At 36.4% G+C, this 16738-nt stretch overlaps 1 protein-coding gene across 1 annotated transcript in view; it reads left to right on the forward strand.

Annotated features, from left to right (window-relative positions):
- Positions 1 to 16738, forward strand: part of EYS (eyes shut homolog) — a 1671360-nt gene that overhangs the window by 1299274 nt on the left and 355348 nt on the right. The window contains exon 31 of the mRNA XM_060167756.1: positions 14135 to 14288. Within this exon, the coding sequence (XP_060023739.1) occupies positions 14135 to 14288 (154 nt within the window). The remainder of the gene's footprint in view (positions 1 to 14134; positions 14289 to 16738) is intronic.

Below are 16738 nucleotides of genomic sequence, written 5' to 3' on the forward strand. Positions count from 1 at the left end.
AATCCATGTCACTTTATGGAAATTTCCATACTCGACTGTCTACGTACCTGATATAATAAACATATTATCTGGAGAGAGGGGGAAGATGGCGGAACAGTAAGACGTGGAGATCACCTTCCTCCCCACAGATACACCAGAAATACATCTACATGTGGAACATCTCCTACAGAACACCTACTGAATGCTGGCAGAAGACCTCAGACCTCACAAAAGGCAGAAATTCCCCACATACCTCGGTAGGGCCAAAGAAAAAAGAAAAACCAGAGACAAAAGAATAGGGACGGGACCTGCATCAGGGGGAGGGAGCTGTGAAGGAGGAAAGGTTTCCACACACTAGGAGCCCCTTTGCAGGCAGAGACTGCGGGGGGCGGAGGGGGGAGCTTCGAAGCCGCGGAGGAGAGCACTGCAACAGGGGTGCAGAGGGCAAAGCTGGGAGATTCCCACACAGAGGATCGATGCCAACCGGCACTCACCAGCCCGAGAGGCTTGTCTGCTCACCCGCTGGGGCAGGCAGGGCTGCGAGCTGAGGCTCGGGATTCGGTCAGAGCACAGGGAGAGGAATGGGGTTGGCGGTGTGAACACAGCTTGAAGGGGTTAGTGCTCCACGGCTAGCCGGGAGGGAGTCCGGGAAAAATCTGGACCTGCCAAAGAGGCAAGAGACTTTTTCTTCCCTCTTTGATTCCTGGTACCCGAGGAGAGGGGATTAAGAGCGCTGCTTAAAGGAGCTCCAGAGACGGGCGCGAGCCGCGGCTAAAAGCACGGACCCCAGAGACGGGCATGAGCCACTAAGGCTGCTGCTGCCGCCACCAAGAAGCCTGTGTGCGAGCACAGGACACTATCCACATCTCCCTTCCGGGAGCCTGTGCAGCCCACCACTGCCAGGGTCCTGTGATCCAGGGACAACTTACCCTGGAGAACGTACGGCGCACCTCAGGCTGGTGCAACATCATGCACGTCTCTGCAGCTGCAAGCTTGCCCCGCATCAGCACCCTTCCGTCCCCCCGGCCTGAGTGAGCCAGAGCCCCCGAATCAGCGGCTCCTTTAACCCCGTCCTGTCTGAGCGAAGAACAGACGCCCTCCGGCGACCTACATGCAGAGCCGGGGTCAAATCCAAAGCTGAGCCCCGGGAGCTGTGCGAACAAAGAAGAGAAAGGGAAATCTCTCCCAGCAACCTCAGAAGCAGCTGATTAAAGCTCCACAATCAACTTGATGTACGCTGCATCTGTGGAATACCTGAATAGACAACGAATCATCCCAAATTGAGGTGGTGGACTTTGGGAGCAAGGTAGATGATTTTTTCCTCTTTCTGTGAGTGTGTATGTGTATGATTCTGTGCGAGATTTTGTCTGTATAGCTTTGTTTTCACCATTTGTCCTAAGGTTCTGCCTTTCTGGCTTTTTTTTGGGTTTTTTTGTTTGTTTGTTTGTTTTACTTTTTAAAGTCTTTTTCTTAATAATTATTTTTTTATTTTAATTATTTTATTTTATCTTACTTTATTTTATTTTATCCTCTTTCTTTCTCGTTCTTTCTTTGTTTCTTTGTTTCTTTGTTTCTTTGTTTCTTTCTTTCTTTCTTTCTTTCTTCCTTTCTTTCTTCCTTTCTTTCATTTTTTCTCCCTTTTATTCTGAGCCATGTGAATGAAAGGCTTTTGGTGCTGCAGCCAGGAGTCAGCGCTGTGCCTCTGAGGTGGGAGAGCCAACTTCAGGACACTTGCCCACAAGAGACCTCCCAGCTCCACTTAATATCAAAGGGCGAAAATCTCCCAGAGATCTCCATCTCAACACCAGCACCCATCTTCACTCAACGACCAGCAAACTACAGTGGAGGACACCCTGTGCCAAACAACTAGCAAGACAGGAATGCAGCCCTATCCATTAGCAGAAAGGCTGCCTAAAATCATAATAAGGCCACAGACACCCAAAAACACACCACCAGACATGGTCCTGCCCACCAGAAAGACAAGATCCAGCCTCATCCACCAGAACACAGGCACTCATCCCCTCCACAAGGAAGCCTACACAACCCACTGAACCAACTTTAGCCACTGGGAAAAGACACCAAAAACAACGGGAAATACGAACCTGTAGCCCGCAAAAAGGAGACCCCAAACACTGTAAGATAAGAAAGTGAGAAGACAGAAAATCACACAGCAGATGAAGGAGCAAGATAAAAACCCACCAGACTTAACAAATGAAGAGGAAATAGGCAGTCTACCTGAAGAAGAATTCTGAATAATGAGAGTAAAGATGATCCAAAATCTTGGAAAAGTATAGAGAAAATGTAAGAAACATTTAACAAGGACCTAAAGAGGAAACTAGCAATGGTGAACAACACAGTAAATGAAATTAAAAATACTCTAGAAAGGATCAATAGCAGAATAACTGAGGCAGAAGAATGGATAAGTGACCTGGAAGATAAAAGAGAGGAAATAACTACTGCAGAGCAGAATAAAGGAAAAAGAATAAAAAGAACTGAGGACAGTCTCAGAGACCTCTGGGACAACATTAAATGCACCAACATTCAAATCATAGGAATCCCAGAAGAAGAAGAGAAAAAGAAAGGGACTGGGAAAATATTTGAACAGATCATAGTAGAAAACTTCACTAATATGGGAAAGGAAATAGTTAATCAAGTCCAGGAAGCACAGAGAGTCCCATACAGCATAAGTCTAAGGAGGAACATGCCAAGACACATATTAATCAAACTATTAAAAATTAAATACAAAGAAAACATATTAAAAGTAACAAGGGAGAAACAAAAAATAACACACAAGGGAATCCCCATAAGGTTAACAGCTGATCTTTCAGCAGAAACTCTGCAAGCCAGAAAGGTCTGGCAGGGCATATTTAAAGTGATGAAGGAGAAAAACCTACAACCAAGATTACTCTACCCAGCAAGGATCTCATTCGGATTTAATGGAGAAATTAAAATCTTTACAGACAAGCAAAAGCTGAGAGTTCAGCACCACCAAACCAGCTTTACAACAAATGCTAAAGGAACTTCTATAGGCAAGAAACACAAGAGAAGGAAAAGACCTACAATAACAAACCCAAAACAATTAAGAAAATGGGAATAGGAACATACATATTGATAATTACCTTAAATGTAAATGGACTAAATGCTCCTACCAAAAGACACAGACTGGATGAATGGATACAAAAACAGGACCCATATATATGCTGCCTACAAGAGACCCACTTCAGACCTAGGGACACATACAGACTGAAAGTGAAGGGATGGAAAAAGATACTCCATGCAAATGGAAATGAAAAAAACGGTGGAGTAGCAATTGTAATATCAGACAAAATAGACTTTAAAATAAAGACTATTACAAGGGACAAAGAAGGACACTGCATAATAATCAAGGCATCGAACCAAGAAGAAAATATAACAATTGTAAATATTTATGCACGCAACATAGGAGCACCTCAATACATAAGGCAAATACTAACAGCAATAAAAGGGGAAATCGACAGTAACACATTCATAGTAGGGGCTTTAACACCCCATTTTCACCCATGGACAAATCATCCAAAATGAAAATAAATAATGAAACACAATCTTTAAATGATACATTAAACAAGATGGACTTAATTTATATTTATAGGACATTCCATCCAAAAACAACAGAATACACATTCTTCTTGTGTGCTCATGGAACATTCTACAGGATAGATCATATCCTGGGTCACAAATCAAGCCTTGGTAAATTTAAGAAAATTGAAATTGTATCAAGTATCTTTTCCAACCACAACACTATGAGATGAAATATCAACTACAGGAAAAGATCTGTAAAAAATACAAACAGACGGAGGCTAAACAATACACTAATTAATAACGAAGTGATCACTGAAGAAATCAAAGAAGAAATCAAAAAATCCCTAGAAACGAATGACAATGAAGACACGATGACCCAAAACCTATGGGATGCAGCAAAAGCAGTTCTAAGAGGGAAGTTTATAGCAATAAAATCCTACCTTAAGAAACGGGAAACATCTCGAATAAACAACCTAACCTTGCACCTAAAGCAACTAGAGTAAGAAGAACAAAAAAACTCCAAAGTTAGCAGAAGGAAAGAAATCATAAAGATCAGATCAGAAATAAATGAAAAGGAAATGAAAGAAATGATAGCAAAGATCAAAAAAACTAAAAGCTGGTTCTTTGAGAAGATAAACAAAATTGATAAACCCTGAGCCAGACTCATCAAGACAAAAAGAGAGAGGACACAAATCAATAGAATTAGAAATGAAAAAGGAGAAGTAACAACTAACACTGCAGAAATACAAAAGATCATGAGAGATACTACAAACAACTCTATGCCAATAAAATGGACAACCTGGAAGAAATGGACAAATTCATAGAAATACGCAACCTGCCAAGACAGAATCAGGAAGAAATAGAAAATATGAACAGACCAATCACAAGCACTGAAATTGAAACTGTGATTAAAAATCTTCCAACAAACAAAAGTCCAGGACCAGATGGCTTCACAGGCGAATTTTATCAAATAATTAGAGAAGCAATAACACCTATCTTTTTCAAACTCTTCCAAAATATAGCAGAGGGAGCAACACTCCCAAACTCATTCTAGGAGGCCACCATCACCCTGATACCAAAACCAGACAAGGATGTCACAAAGAAAGAACACTACACGCCAATATCACTGATGAACATAGATGCAAAAATCCTCAACAAAATACTAGCAGACAGAATCCAAGAGCACATTAAAAGGATCATACACCATGATGAAATGGGGTTTATTCCAGAATGCAAAGATTCTTCAAAATACACAAATCAATCAATGTGATACACCATATTAACAAGTTGAAGGAGAAAAAACATATGATCATCTTAATAGATGCAGAGAAAGCTTTCGAAAAAATAGAACACCCATTTATGATTAAAAAAACCCTCCATAAAGTAGGGATAGAGGGAACTTTCATCAATATAATAAAGGCCATATATGACAAACCCACAGCCAACATTGTCCTCAATGGTGAAAATCTGAAACCACTTCCACTAAGATCAGGAACAAGACAAGGTTACCCACTCTCACTCAACATAGTTTTGGAAGTTTTAGCCACAGCAATCAGAGAAGAAAATGAAATAAAAGGAATCCATATCGGAAAAGTAGTAAAACTGTCACTATTTGCAGATGACGTGATACTATATATAGAGAATCCTAAAGATGCTAGCAGAAAACTACTAGAGCTAAGCAATGAATTAGGTAAAGTAGCAGGATACAAAATTAATGCACAGAAATCTCTCACATTCTTATACACTAATGATGAAAAATCCGAAAGTGAAATTAACAAAACACTCCCATTTACCATTGCAACAAAAAGAATAAAATATCTAGGAATAAACCTACCTAAGGAGACAAAAAACCTGTATGCAGAAAATTATAACACACAGATGAAAGAAATTAAAGATGATACAAATAGATGGAGAGATATACCATGTTCTTGTATTGGAAGAATCAACATTGTGAAAATGACTCTACTACCCAAAGCAATCTACAGATTCAATGCAATCCCTACCAAACTACCACTGGCATTTTTCACAGAACTAGAACAAGAAATTTCACAATTTTATGGAAACACAAAAGACTCCAAATAGCCAAAGCAATCTTGAGAACGAAAAATGGAGCTGGAGGAATCAGGCTCCCTGACTTCAGACTATACTACAAAGCTACAGTAATCAGGACAATATGGTACTGACACAAAAACAGAAATACAGATCAATGGAACAGAATAGAAATCCCAGGGATAAACTTACCTTATCTTTGATAAAGGAGGCAGGAATGTACAGTGGAGAAAGCAGAGCCTCTTCAATAAGTGGTGCTGGGAAAACTGGATAACTACATGTAAAAGTATGAGATTAGAACATTCCCTAGCACCATACACAAAAATAAGCTCAAAATGGATTAAAGACCTAAATGTAAAGCCAGAAAGTATCAAACTCTTAGAGGAAAACATAAGCAGAACACTGTAGGACATAAATCACAGCAAGATCCCTTTTGACCCACCTCCTAGAGAAATGGAAATAAAAACAAAAATAAACAAATGGGACCTCATGAAAATTAAAAGCTTTTGCACAGCAAAGGAAACCATAAGCAAGACGAAAAGACAACCCTCAGAATGGGAGAAAATATTTTCAAATGAAGCAACTGACAAAGGATTAATCTCCAAACGTTACAAGCAACTCATGCAGCTCAATAACAAAAAAACAAACAATCCAATCCAAAAATGTGCAGAAGACCTAAACAGACATTTCTCCAAAGAAGATACACAGGTTGCCAACAAATACATGAAAGAGTGCTCAACATCATTAATCATTAGAGAAATGAAAATCAAAACTACAATGAGGGCTTCCCTGGTGGCGCAGTGGTTGAGAGTCTGCCTGCCAATGCAGGGACACGGGTTTGTGCCCCAGTCTGGTAAGATCCCACATGCTGTGGAGGGGCTATGCCCATGAGCCATGGTCACTGAGCCTGTGCGTCTGGAGCCTGTGTTCCACAATGGTAGAGGCCACAACAGTGAGAGGTCCGCATACAGCAAAAAAACATAACTACAATGAGATATCATCACACACCGGTCAGAATGGCCATCATCAAAAGATCTAGAAACACTAAGTGCTGGAGAGGGTATGGAGAAAAGGGACCACTCTTGCACTGCTGGTGGGAATATGAATTGTTACAGCCACTATGGAGTACTGTATGGAGGTTCCTTACAAAACTACAAATAGAACTACCATATGACCCAGCAATCTCACTACTGGGCATATACCCTGAGATAACCATAATTCAAAAAGAGTCATATAGTACCAAAATATTCATTGCAGCTCTATTTACAATAGCCAGGACATGGAAGCAACCTAAGTGTCCATCATCAGATGAATGGATAAAGAAGATGTGGCACATATATACAATGGAATAGTACTCAACCATAAAAAGAAACGAAACTGAGTTATTTGTAGTGAGGTGGATGGACCTAGAGTCTGTCATACAGAGTGAAGTAAGTCAGAAAGAGAAAGACAAATACCATATGCTAACACATATATATGGAATCTAAGAAAAAAAAAATGTCATGAAGAACCTAAGGGTAAGATGGGAATAAAGACAGAGACCTACTAGAGAATGGACTTGAGGATATGGGGAGGGGGAAGGGTAAGCTGTGACAAAGTGAGAGAGTGGCATGGACATATATATACTACCAAACGTAAAACAGATAGCTAGTGGGAAGCGGCCGCATAGCACAGGTAGATCAGCTCGGTGCTTTGTGACCACCTAGAGGGATGGGATAAGGAGAGTGGAAGGGAGGGAGATGCAAGAGGGAATAGTTATGGGGACATATGTAAAGCAATTATACTCCAATAAAGATGTATATATATATATATATATATATATATATATATATATAATCTGTATTCATCACCATCAATTCTATAAAGAATGATGTTGAGTTTTATTTTAACTCAAAATTATGAATCTCTTCTGATCATTTGTTTATAAATGATGTCAGATCAAACTGTCATTCATGTTTCAGACCCCATTCACGTATTAGATGAAAAATTTTCTCCTTGGAGTTGATTTTGGTTTTATTTGCTCTAATATAATGTGAATCATTTCTCCTGATATACCTCATAATTTCAAAAACTGAAATTAGCTTGTTTTCCTTTGTTAAAGGATACTTTTCTAAAAGGCATATAAAATGAACACGTCAGAGATTTTATTTAAGCTATTAATTGATGAGGGGACCGGTAAGATACTACAACCACTTCAAAGGAGAATACAAGGAGCAAAGTCATACAAAAAGTTTAAGGAATTCTGAAGCAAACTTGCAAAGTGGTGGAAAGAAGTTCTACCTCCGTGTACTAACCAATTTCATTTTACCAGACACAGTATGCATTTCTATAGACAAGAATTATTTGAATTATTATTCATTTTCTCAACTTATAAAGTTGCAAAATAGCTCACAGATAAAGAAAGTTGACAAGAAACAATGGGTGAACTAGATTTTTTTCTTTCCTATTTTAAATTCTTTCAGTCTTTTCTGACCCTTTTCTCTGAACCATTCCTGGAGAGCTGAGTGTTGCTTTTATTCCATTCTCTAGAGCCTGATGCCTGGAGGGAGAGATAACCTAGGTTTTCTGACATTCTTGCTGAGATGTTAAAGAAACATTTATCTGAGGTTCAGCAATACCTTTAGTTTCACTCTGGTTTCATTTTCTTTATTTTTTTTTAAATTGATGTGAATTCTAATACAGAGATAGTTCAAGTTTATCCAGATCCCTGAGTATCTTCAAGACCCTTTCAGGTTTCCATAACATCAGAATTATTTTTTTACTAAAACTAAGACATTTGCCTTTTCACTGTGTTGACGGTTGCACTCATGATACAAAAGTCAGAGTGGATGAACCTTCTGGCACCTCGGGTCATGGCTGTGGCACCGAATTGTATTCAGTCATTTTGTTCTACTCCACTATTCACTCAAAGCACAAGCAGACAAAAAATTTTTCTTCATGTTGCAGAAAAACAGATTCACTTTTAAAATTCTCAGTCCTTGTATATACAACTCTTTAATGTTTTTTTCCAAAGGGAAAGTATACATAAAGCAAGTCTGCTACATACTACATACTACACACTAAAGTATAAAAACAGACTTGAGGAAATGCATGTGCATTTTTTTAAGTTGCTGGTTGAAGTAGCACTATGAAAACATGACTTGAAAAATGACTAAAAGATAACCTATGGTTATTCAGACTTGCATATTTTACAGATTTTTTTCTCAAAAATTAACAAAGCAAACCTGTTATTTCAAGTTAGGCAGCTAACAATATTTGTTCACAAAGATAAAACTCAAGCTTTCTAAGAAAAATTAGAATTTTAGAAAATTTACCTCCTCTGTAATGAGCTTCAGAGCTTCCCAATACTTTCTGATGAGCTCAGTAGTAATATCAATGAATGTGCTTTATTAATATATTATATGATAAAATATGTCAACATTTGAAAGATCTCTTTAACCCAGTGAACCAACATTTTTCAAATAGTCAATGCACAATGTTACAAAATCATGCACAGGTAGAATATCCATTCGAAGTGCAAGAAAGACCAATGGAATTTTAATGTAACAGAGTATGTAAAGGTCATTAATAGAGTTTCAGATTCCACTTTTCAACTAAACTTTAAGGAACTACCATTTGCCCAATTTGTCTGTATTTATAAAGGCTTCCATTACAACTACATTCTGTGTCAGTCTAGAGTTCATATATTTCAACCAAAGTGAACAATTCACAACAGATTGAATACAGAAGTAGATATGAGAATCCAGCTGTCTTTTATTAAGTATTACATTAAATATATTTGCAAAAGAATAGAATAACACTACTCCTCTGATTATTTCTTTTTTTTTTGGAAAATATAATACTTTTCACAAAATATGTTTATTCAGGTAACATGTAATGGGTTTTATTATTGTTATTATTATTATTTTTGTGTGTGTGTGGTATGTGGGCCTCTCACTGTTGTGGCCTCTCCTGTTGCAGAGCACAGGATCCGGATGCGCAGGCTCAGTGGCCATGGCTCATAGGCCCAGCCGCTCCGCGGCATGTGGGGTCTTCCTGGACCGGGGCAGGAACCCGTGTCCCCTGCATCGGCAGGCGGATTCTCAACCACTGCGCCACCAGGGAAGCCCTATTGTTATTTTTAACTAAACTAATTGATAAATATTTGAAAACTTTCTCAGTTTTTTTTTTAACATCTTTATTGGAGTATAATTGCTTTACAATGGTATGTTAGCTTCAGCTTCACAACAAAATGAATCAGTTATATACATACATATATTCCCATATCTCTTCCCGCTTGCATCTCCCTCCCTCCCACCCTCCCTATCCCACCCCTCCAGGCGGTCACAAAGCACCGAGCTGATCTCCCTGTGCTATGCGGCTGCTTCCCACTAGCTATCTACCTTACGTTTGGTAGTGTATATATGTCCATGCCTCTTTATCGCTTTGTCACCGTTTACCCTTCCCCCTCCCCATAGCCTCAAGTCCATTCTCTAGTAAGTCTGTGTCTTTATTCCTGTTTCACCCCTAGGTTTTTCATGACTTTTTTTTTTTTAAATTCCATATATATGTGTTAGCATACGGTATTTGTCTCTCTCTTTCTGACTTACTTCACTCTGTATGACAGACTCTAGGTCTATCCACCTCATTACAAATAGCTCAATTTCGTCTCTTTTTATGGCTGAGTAATAATACAATAAGTATCAAAAGATGCAAACCATGTAAACAAAAGCTTTTGGGGGATTCTTGGTAGATTTTAAGTGTGCTAAAGGGTCCTTAGACCTAAAAATTTGAGAACTACTAATTTAATATAATTTCCATTTTAAAATCCATGTACACTATGATTTTGCTCTAATAAAAAGAAAAACTTTCTCTCTATATATTCGTCTATCCAGTTATCAGCCTTTGTATCTATGGAAGTGTTTGCCAAATATTAATGCTAGCCATTTTTTTTAATTAATTAATTTTTTACTGAATATAGTTGATTTACAATGTTGTGTTACTTTCAGGTATACAGCAAATTGATTCACATATATATATATATATGTATATATGTATTCTTTTTCAGATTCTTTTCCCTTATACATTATTAAAAATATTGAATATAGTTCCCTGTGCTATACAGTAGGTCCTTGTTATTTATTTTATATATAGTAGTGTTTATATGTTACCCCCAGATTCCAAATTTATACCCCCCTACCTTTCCCCTTTGGTAACTGAAAGTTTATTTTCCATATCTATGAGTCTGTTTTATAAGTTAGTTCATTTGTATCATATTTTTAGACTCCACATATAAGTGATATCATATTATATTTGTCTTTGTCTGGCTTACTTCACTTAGTATGATAATCTCTAGGTCCATCAATGTGGCTGCTAATGAAATTATTTCATTTTTTATAGCTGAGCAATATTCCATTATGTGTGTGTGTGTGTATATATATATATATATATATATATCTCACAACTTTATCCACTCATCTGTTGATGAACTTTTATGTTGCTTCCATGTCTTGGTTATTGTAAATAGTGTTGTGGTGAACATTGGGGCACATGTATCTTTTCGAATTATGGCTTTCTCCAGATATATGTCCAGGAATGGGATTGCAGGATCACATTGTAACTCTTTTAGTTTTGTAAGGAAACTCCATACTGTGCTCCATAGTGGCAATACCAATTTACCTTCCCACCAACAGTGTAGGAGGGTTCCCTTTTCTCCACACTCTCTCCAATTGCTGGCCATTTCTGAGGGTTGTAATTTCAGCTTTTAGTGCACTTTCACAGGTATTTTTTTATATTGCTTGAGTAAAAAAACAACAAAATCATTATCTTAAATGTATATATTCACAAAAATAAATAAAAGTAAAGAGTAGAGAATGGGGATATGAAAAATTTTTAAATTTATATTCCACAAATATCTGAGAATTCAGTAAATGCATCATGAGAATTATTTGCTTTGATGATTTTGGATCAATTGGAAATCAAAAGAGAAAAAATAAAAATTGACCCTGTATTAATTTCCTATTGCTGCTGCAGCAAATTACCATAAACTTAGTGGTTTAAAACAACAGAAACCAGAAGTATAAAATGTATCTTATACAACTAAAATCAAGTTGTTAGCAGGACTGGTTACTTCCAGAGGCTCCAGAGGAGAAGCTATTCCTTGCCTCTTCCAGCCTCTTTCTGGTGGCTGCTGGCATTTCTTGGCTTGTGACTGCATCACTCCAATCTCTGTTTCTATAGTCACATAACTTGTCCTCTTCCACTGTCAAATTTCCCTCTGCCTCTCTCTTAAAAAGACACGTGACTAATTTTATGACCCAACCAGATAATCCAGGATAATCTCCCTATCTCAAGATCTTTAATTTAACCACATCTGCAAAGTCTCTCTTGCCATATAAGGTTAATATTCACAGGTTCCAACAATTAGGACATGAATATCTTTCAGAGCCATTATTCAACCTACTACAACCCCTTACTTCACATCATACACAAAAGTCAATTCTCAGGAGAGTGTAGCTCTTAAATAAAGATTACTGAAGATAATGTAAGAGAATAACTTTGTGACTTTGAGGCAGGCAAAGATATCTTAAAGATGATACAGAAAGTACTAATCATAACCACAAAGGAAACAACTGGTAAATTTACCCATACTAAAATTAAGAACATATGTTCATCAAAATTGACCCCTAAGGGCTTCCCTGGTGGCGCAGTGGTTGAGAGTCTGCCTGCCGATGCAGGGGACACGGGTTCGTGCCCCGGTCTGGGAAGATCCCACATGCCACGGAGCGGCTGGGCCCAAGGGCCATGGCCACTGAGCCTGCGCGTCCGGATCCTGTGCTCCGCAATGGGAGAGGCCACAACAGTGAGAGGCCCGCATACCGCAAATTGAACCCTAAGAGAATGGTCAGACGGTCTACAGGATTGGAGAAGATATTTTCAATATATGTAGTTGACAAAGAGCTTGTTTGTATGCTCTTTTATGTGTATGCATATATGTATATAAATGTATATAAATGTATATAAATATTACATATATACATAGATATAACTCTATAATCAATAAGGAAAAAGCAAACAAGCAGACAAAAATAAGAGAAAGACACACAAACTGACACTTCACAAAATAGGATATCAAAATAGCCACTAAACATGAGAGTATACTCAACTTCTCTAATATGAGGAAAACAAAAATTAAAGCCAGAATAATAAACACAGAATAGTTAAAATCTACAAGGTGATCAAACCAATTAATGGCAAAAAAAAAAAGGATCAGCTGACATTCATATATTGTTGGTAAGGAGTTAAAACATCATTTCAGAAAACTGGGAGTAGCTACTAAATTAATCATAGTCGTATTCTGTGACAGAACAATTTAACTCCTGGTACATACAAAACAGAAATGCATGCACTTCAACACCAAAGACACATACAAGATTGTCATAGCAGCATTATTCATAAAAACCAAAAACAGGGTAGGTAGATCTCCATCTATAGAAGAAAAAATAACTGAATTGTGAATATTTATTTAATAGAATATTATAAAGCAGTAGCAATGTAGGGTGAATGCTATCTCACATACATAATATTTAGCAAAAGCAAATAGACGTTAAAGAACATAGAAGTATGATCCCACTAATATAAAAATGAAAATCAAGCAAAACTATTGCTATTGTTAAACATCAGGATCTCAGTTCCATTTGGTGGAGGGAAGAGGAGAGCACTGATCAATAGGAATTCTGACAATGCAGAAAATTTTCTTTTTCTTAAGTTGGTGGTGTTTGTGTGAGCGGGTTCACTTCGTGAGAATTCACTAAGCTATATGCTTAAAATTTGCATGATTTTCTGTGTGAGTGATACTTAAATTAAGAATGTTAAAAAAGAGAGAACTCTATGTACCTACAAGGACAGATATCTAAAACTTATTGTTAAGTGAAAAGACAAGTGAGCAAAGCTATTTATTATATTATTTGTTTTAAAAATAAAATTAGGGCTATACAAATATTGGTATGTTTATAAATCATAGTAAAGAATACCTCAAACGGGGATGAAGGATGGGCTGGCAGAAAGGGGAATGTTTCTCTTGTTTTTCTTTATATATTTCTTTACCATTTCAATTTTTATGAGACATATTAAAATTAAAATATAAATAATTAATAATTATAAATCAAGTTATCAATACTCAGTAGGTGCCAGACACTTTTCATTTATTATCTTATTTTATTATCACAGTAATTCTAACAATTAGTTGCTCTCATTATACCATTAGAATCTATTGGGAAACTGAGGTTGAAAATAGTAAGGTCATAGTTATTAAGAAACAAAGTCAGAAGTTAAAATCTCATGTCAAGTTAATGCTGTTAATACTATACCATCCTCAGCCTGTGAAAAATAATGTATATTTCTAGTACAGTACTTTTTACATTGAATAATTATCTAATAACACTCCTATCATCTCACTGAATGATTACTCCTTGAGAACTAAGATTGTATTTGTTAAATGAATGATTGTTATTGAATAAAATGTAAATCTACATTAATCGCTAATTTAATGTAATATTTGTTCTTAAAGGTAATGAGAAGAATTTTGGACAACAGTTTCTTCATTTATTTCTTGTGGAAGGAAAGCCCACAGTTAAATACGGATGTGGAAGTTCTCAAAATATCTTGACTCTTTCTGCTAATTACAGCATTAACAGAAATGCATTCATCCCTATAACAATACGGTAAGTACCCAACAGTAGTTCCTTTAACTATAGTGCTGAGCCTTATTTTTTAAATGTTTTTTACATGTGTAATAGCCACCTAAATACAGAAAGAAAGAAAAAAAAGGGCTCTGTGAAAATTGTTTTCCCAATCTTTTTTTTTCATTTTAGTGAAATAAACTACAAATTTGATACCATCCAGTATCAATCAAATTGTAGACAAAATGAATCAATTTCTCTGAAAATATCTTGAAGCAAATAAATAGATTAAAGAATTGGGTGGTTCAGTTGAAATTAAGATCTAGTTCAATTGTTCAACAAAATATCTATTGAGTGAAAAGAGCATCACTCTTAGGAAATGGAGGTGGGAAAACATCATTAGCATAGAACAGAAAAAAAGAAAATTCAGTAGAAAAAACTCGCATGTTAAATGGAAATGTCTTTCTGGAGCATATAAAATTTTGGAAGGCAGTCTTGAAATTAATTCATGCTTCAGAATTAGGAAATTCCAAAAAGAGAAATGGCTAAATATGACAATTACATCCCAAAGGCACTACTGAACAAAATTTACATGTAGCAACCAAGAATATAAAATTGCTCATCAGTATAGCAATGTAATGATAACGTTCTCCAAAGTTACTCTTCATCAGTTAAAAATAACGTTTTGCGTCTGACTTTATGTATTAGATGACATTTGGATAAGTTGGTCTGATCATCTGGAATCCTGGCTAACCTATGAAGGTTATATAAATCGAATAATCTTTCCCAGCATCTGAATCAATCTGAAAATAAAATCAAAGAAATTGACACCAATCTGAAAATAGAAACTATGTACAGGCAGGAACAGTATTTTACTCATCTTTAATGTACTTAGCAGAGCATCTGACAGATTCTCATAAATGTCTGAATGAATGAAGAAATGAGAATGTCTGGGCTGGGAAATTCAGCTGGTTATGACAAGAAGGCAATGAAATTACCCTAAGGTAATGAAATTGTTATTCATAAATTAGGCTTACCCTTTTGGAACACTGGGTTATGTACAGAAAAAAAGCAAACTTTGCGAGCAATGGACTTAACTCCAATTTCAATCATTTCTCTTACAAAGGCTTGCTGTTGATCACAGAAAAAGAGCCAGATGAGAAAGTGAATAACTTAAAACCAATTTAAAATGCATTTCTTGATAACTTCATCATTTTAAACAATGTCATCATTTTATACAAACAGTCTATTACATATGAAGTAATTTCTATTTTTGGTCAAACTTTCTTGAAGGACTGATTTCATGTTTTGCCTTTAACTAATGAGGACCTAGTCAGGCAGTCCTCAAACAAACCCCTCAAATCCTTAGGTAGCCTCAAGTTGAAAGCATCCTGAAAAAAATTACTGACACTTTTATTAAAACTGAAAACAAAAGACTTTGGATTAATGTTATCCAAAATTTAGAAAGTGAAATACAGCCATCTTTACTGATGCAAAAATTTAAATCTGATTTGTCTTGTCAGCAATATCCTACAAGACCTCAGGGTGACAATAGTTTGCATTAAAGGCTGACTCTAGAACTATATTATATATTATACATTATATTATACATTACATATTATATTACTTAAATTATTTAAATTTATATAATTTTAAAACATTATATAAATTTAAATAAGTTAGTTAAATAAATTAACTAAAAATTAATTTTAGAAAAGTTGAGTGCCCACCTGCTCTCTCAATATTTCTTAATTTTTGTTTTTCATTTTTCTTTCTGTTTCTTCTGGGTTTTTTTCTGTTTTTAATTTTATTTATTCATGTAACACATGTTTTTTTTTTTTTTTGTAGTACTACACTAAGCTCCTGGAATTCAATGTTAAGCCAAAACAGACAAAATCCTAATTCTTATATAAAGTTTGGTGAGGCAGATTGACAAATAGTCACACTAAGGAGGAAATATCAATAATTAAAATTCAATATGTGTGGGAAATTTTTAAAAAATGGTGCAAGGAAAACAAATGACAAAGTAACCTAGCCTAGGATAAATAGTCAAAGGAAGCTCTCTGAAAAATGGGTAGAGGTGGTGAACTAGGTAAAAACAAATAAGCAGAAACAGTCAAAGCAGTGGTGTAGGAGTTCCAGGCAGTGAAAAGGGTATGAGAAAAGAGCCTTTGGTGGAAAGAGCCACAGTATATTAAGGGATCCAATAGACTAACTGTGTATGGAACAGAGGAGCAGAGGAGGATAACTGAGTACTGGAAGGTGAAGACGGAGGGTCCACCAGATGGCAAAAACTGTAGGGCCCTATAACTGTGTTAAAGAGTGATTTAAGGGGGTCACTTAGATGTCTGTTATATGTCCAAATAAGACATATGGTGGCTTGGACTAGGCTGGTGTCATACAGAAATTGACAGATTAAAAAAATAATTAGGGTTGGTGGCCAAGATGGTAGAGTGGGAAAACTCTGAGCTCACCTCCTCCCATGAGCACAG

Source organism: Lagenorhynchus albirostris, chromosome 12 (genome assembly GCF_949774975.1).
Source record: "Lagenorhynchus albirostris chromosome 12, mLagAlb1.1, whole genome shotgun sequence".
NCBI lineage: Eukaryota > Metazoa > Chordata > Mammalia > Artiodactyla > Delphinidae > Lagenorhynchus > Lagenorhynchus albirostris.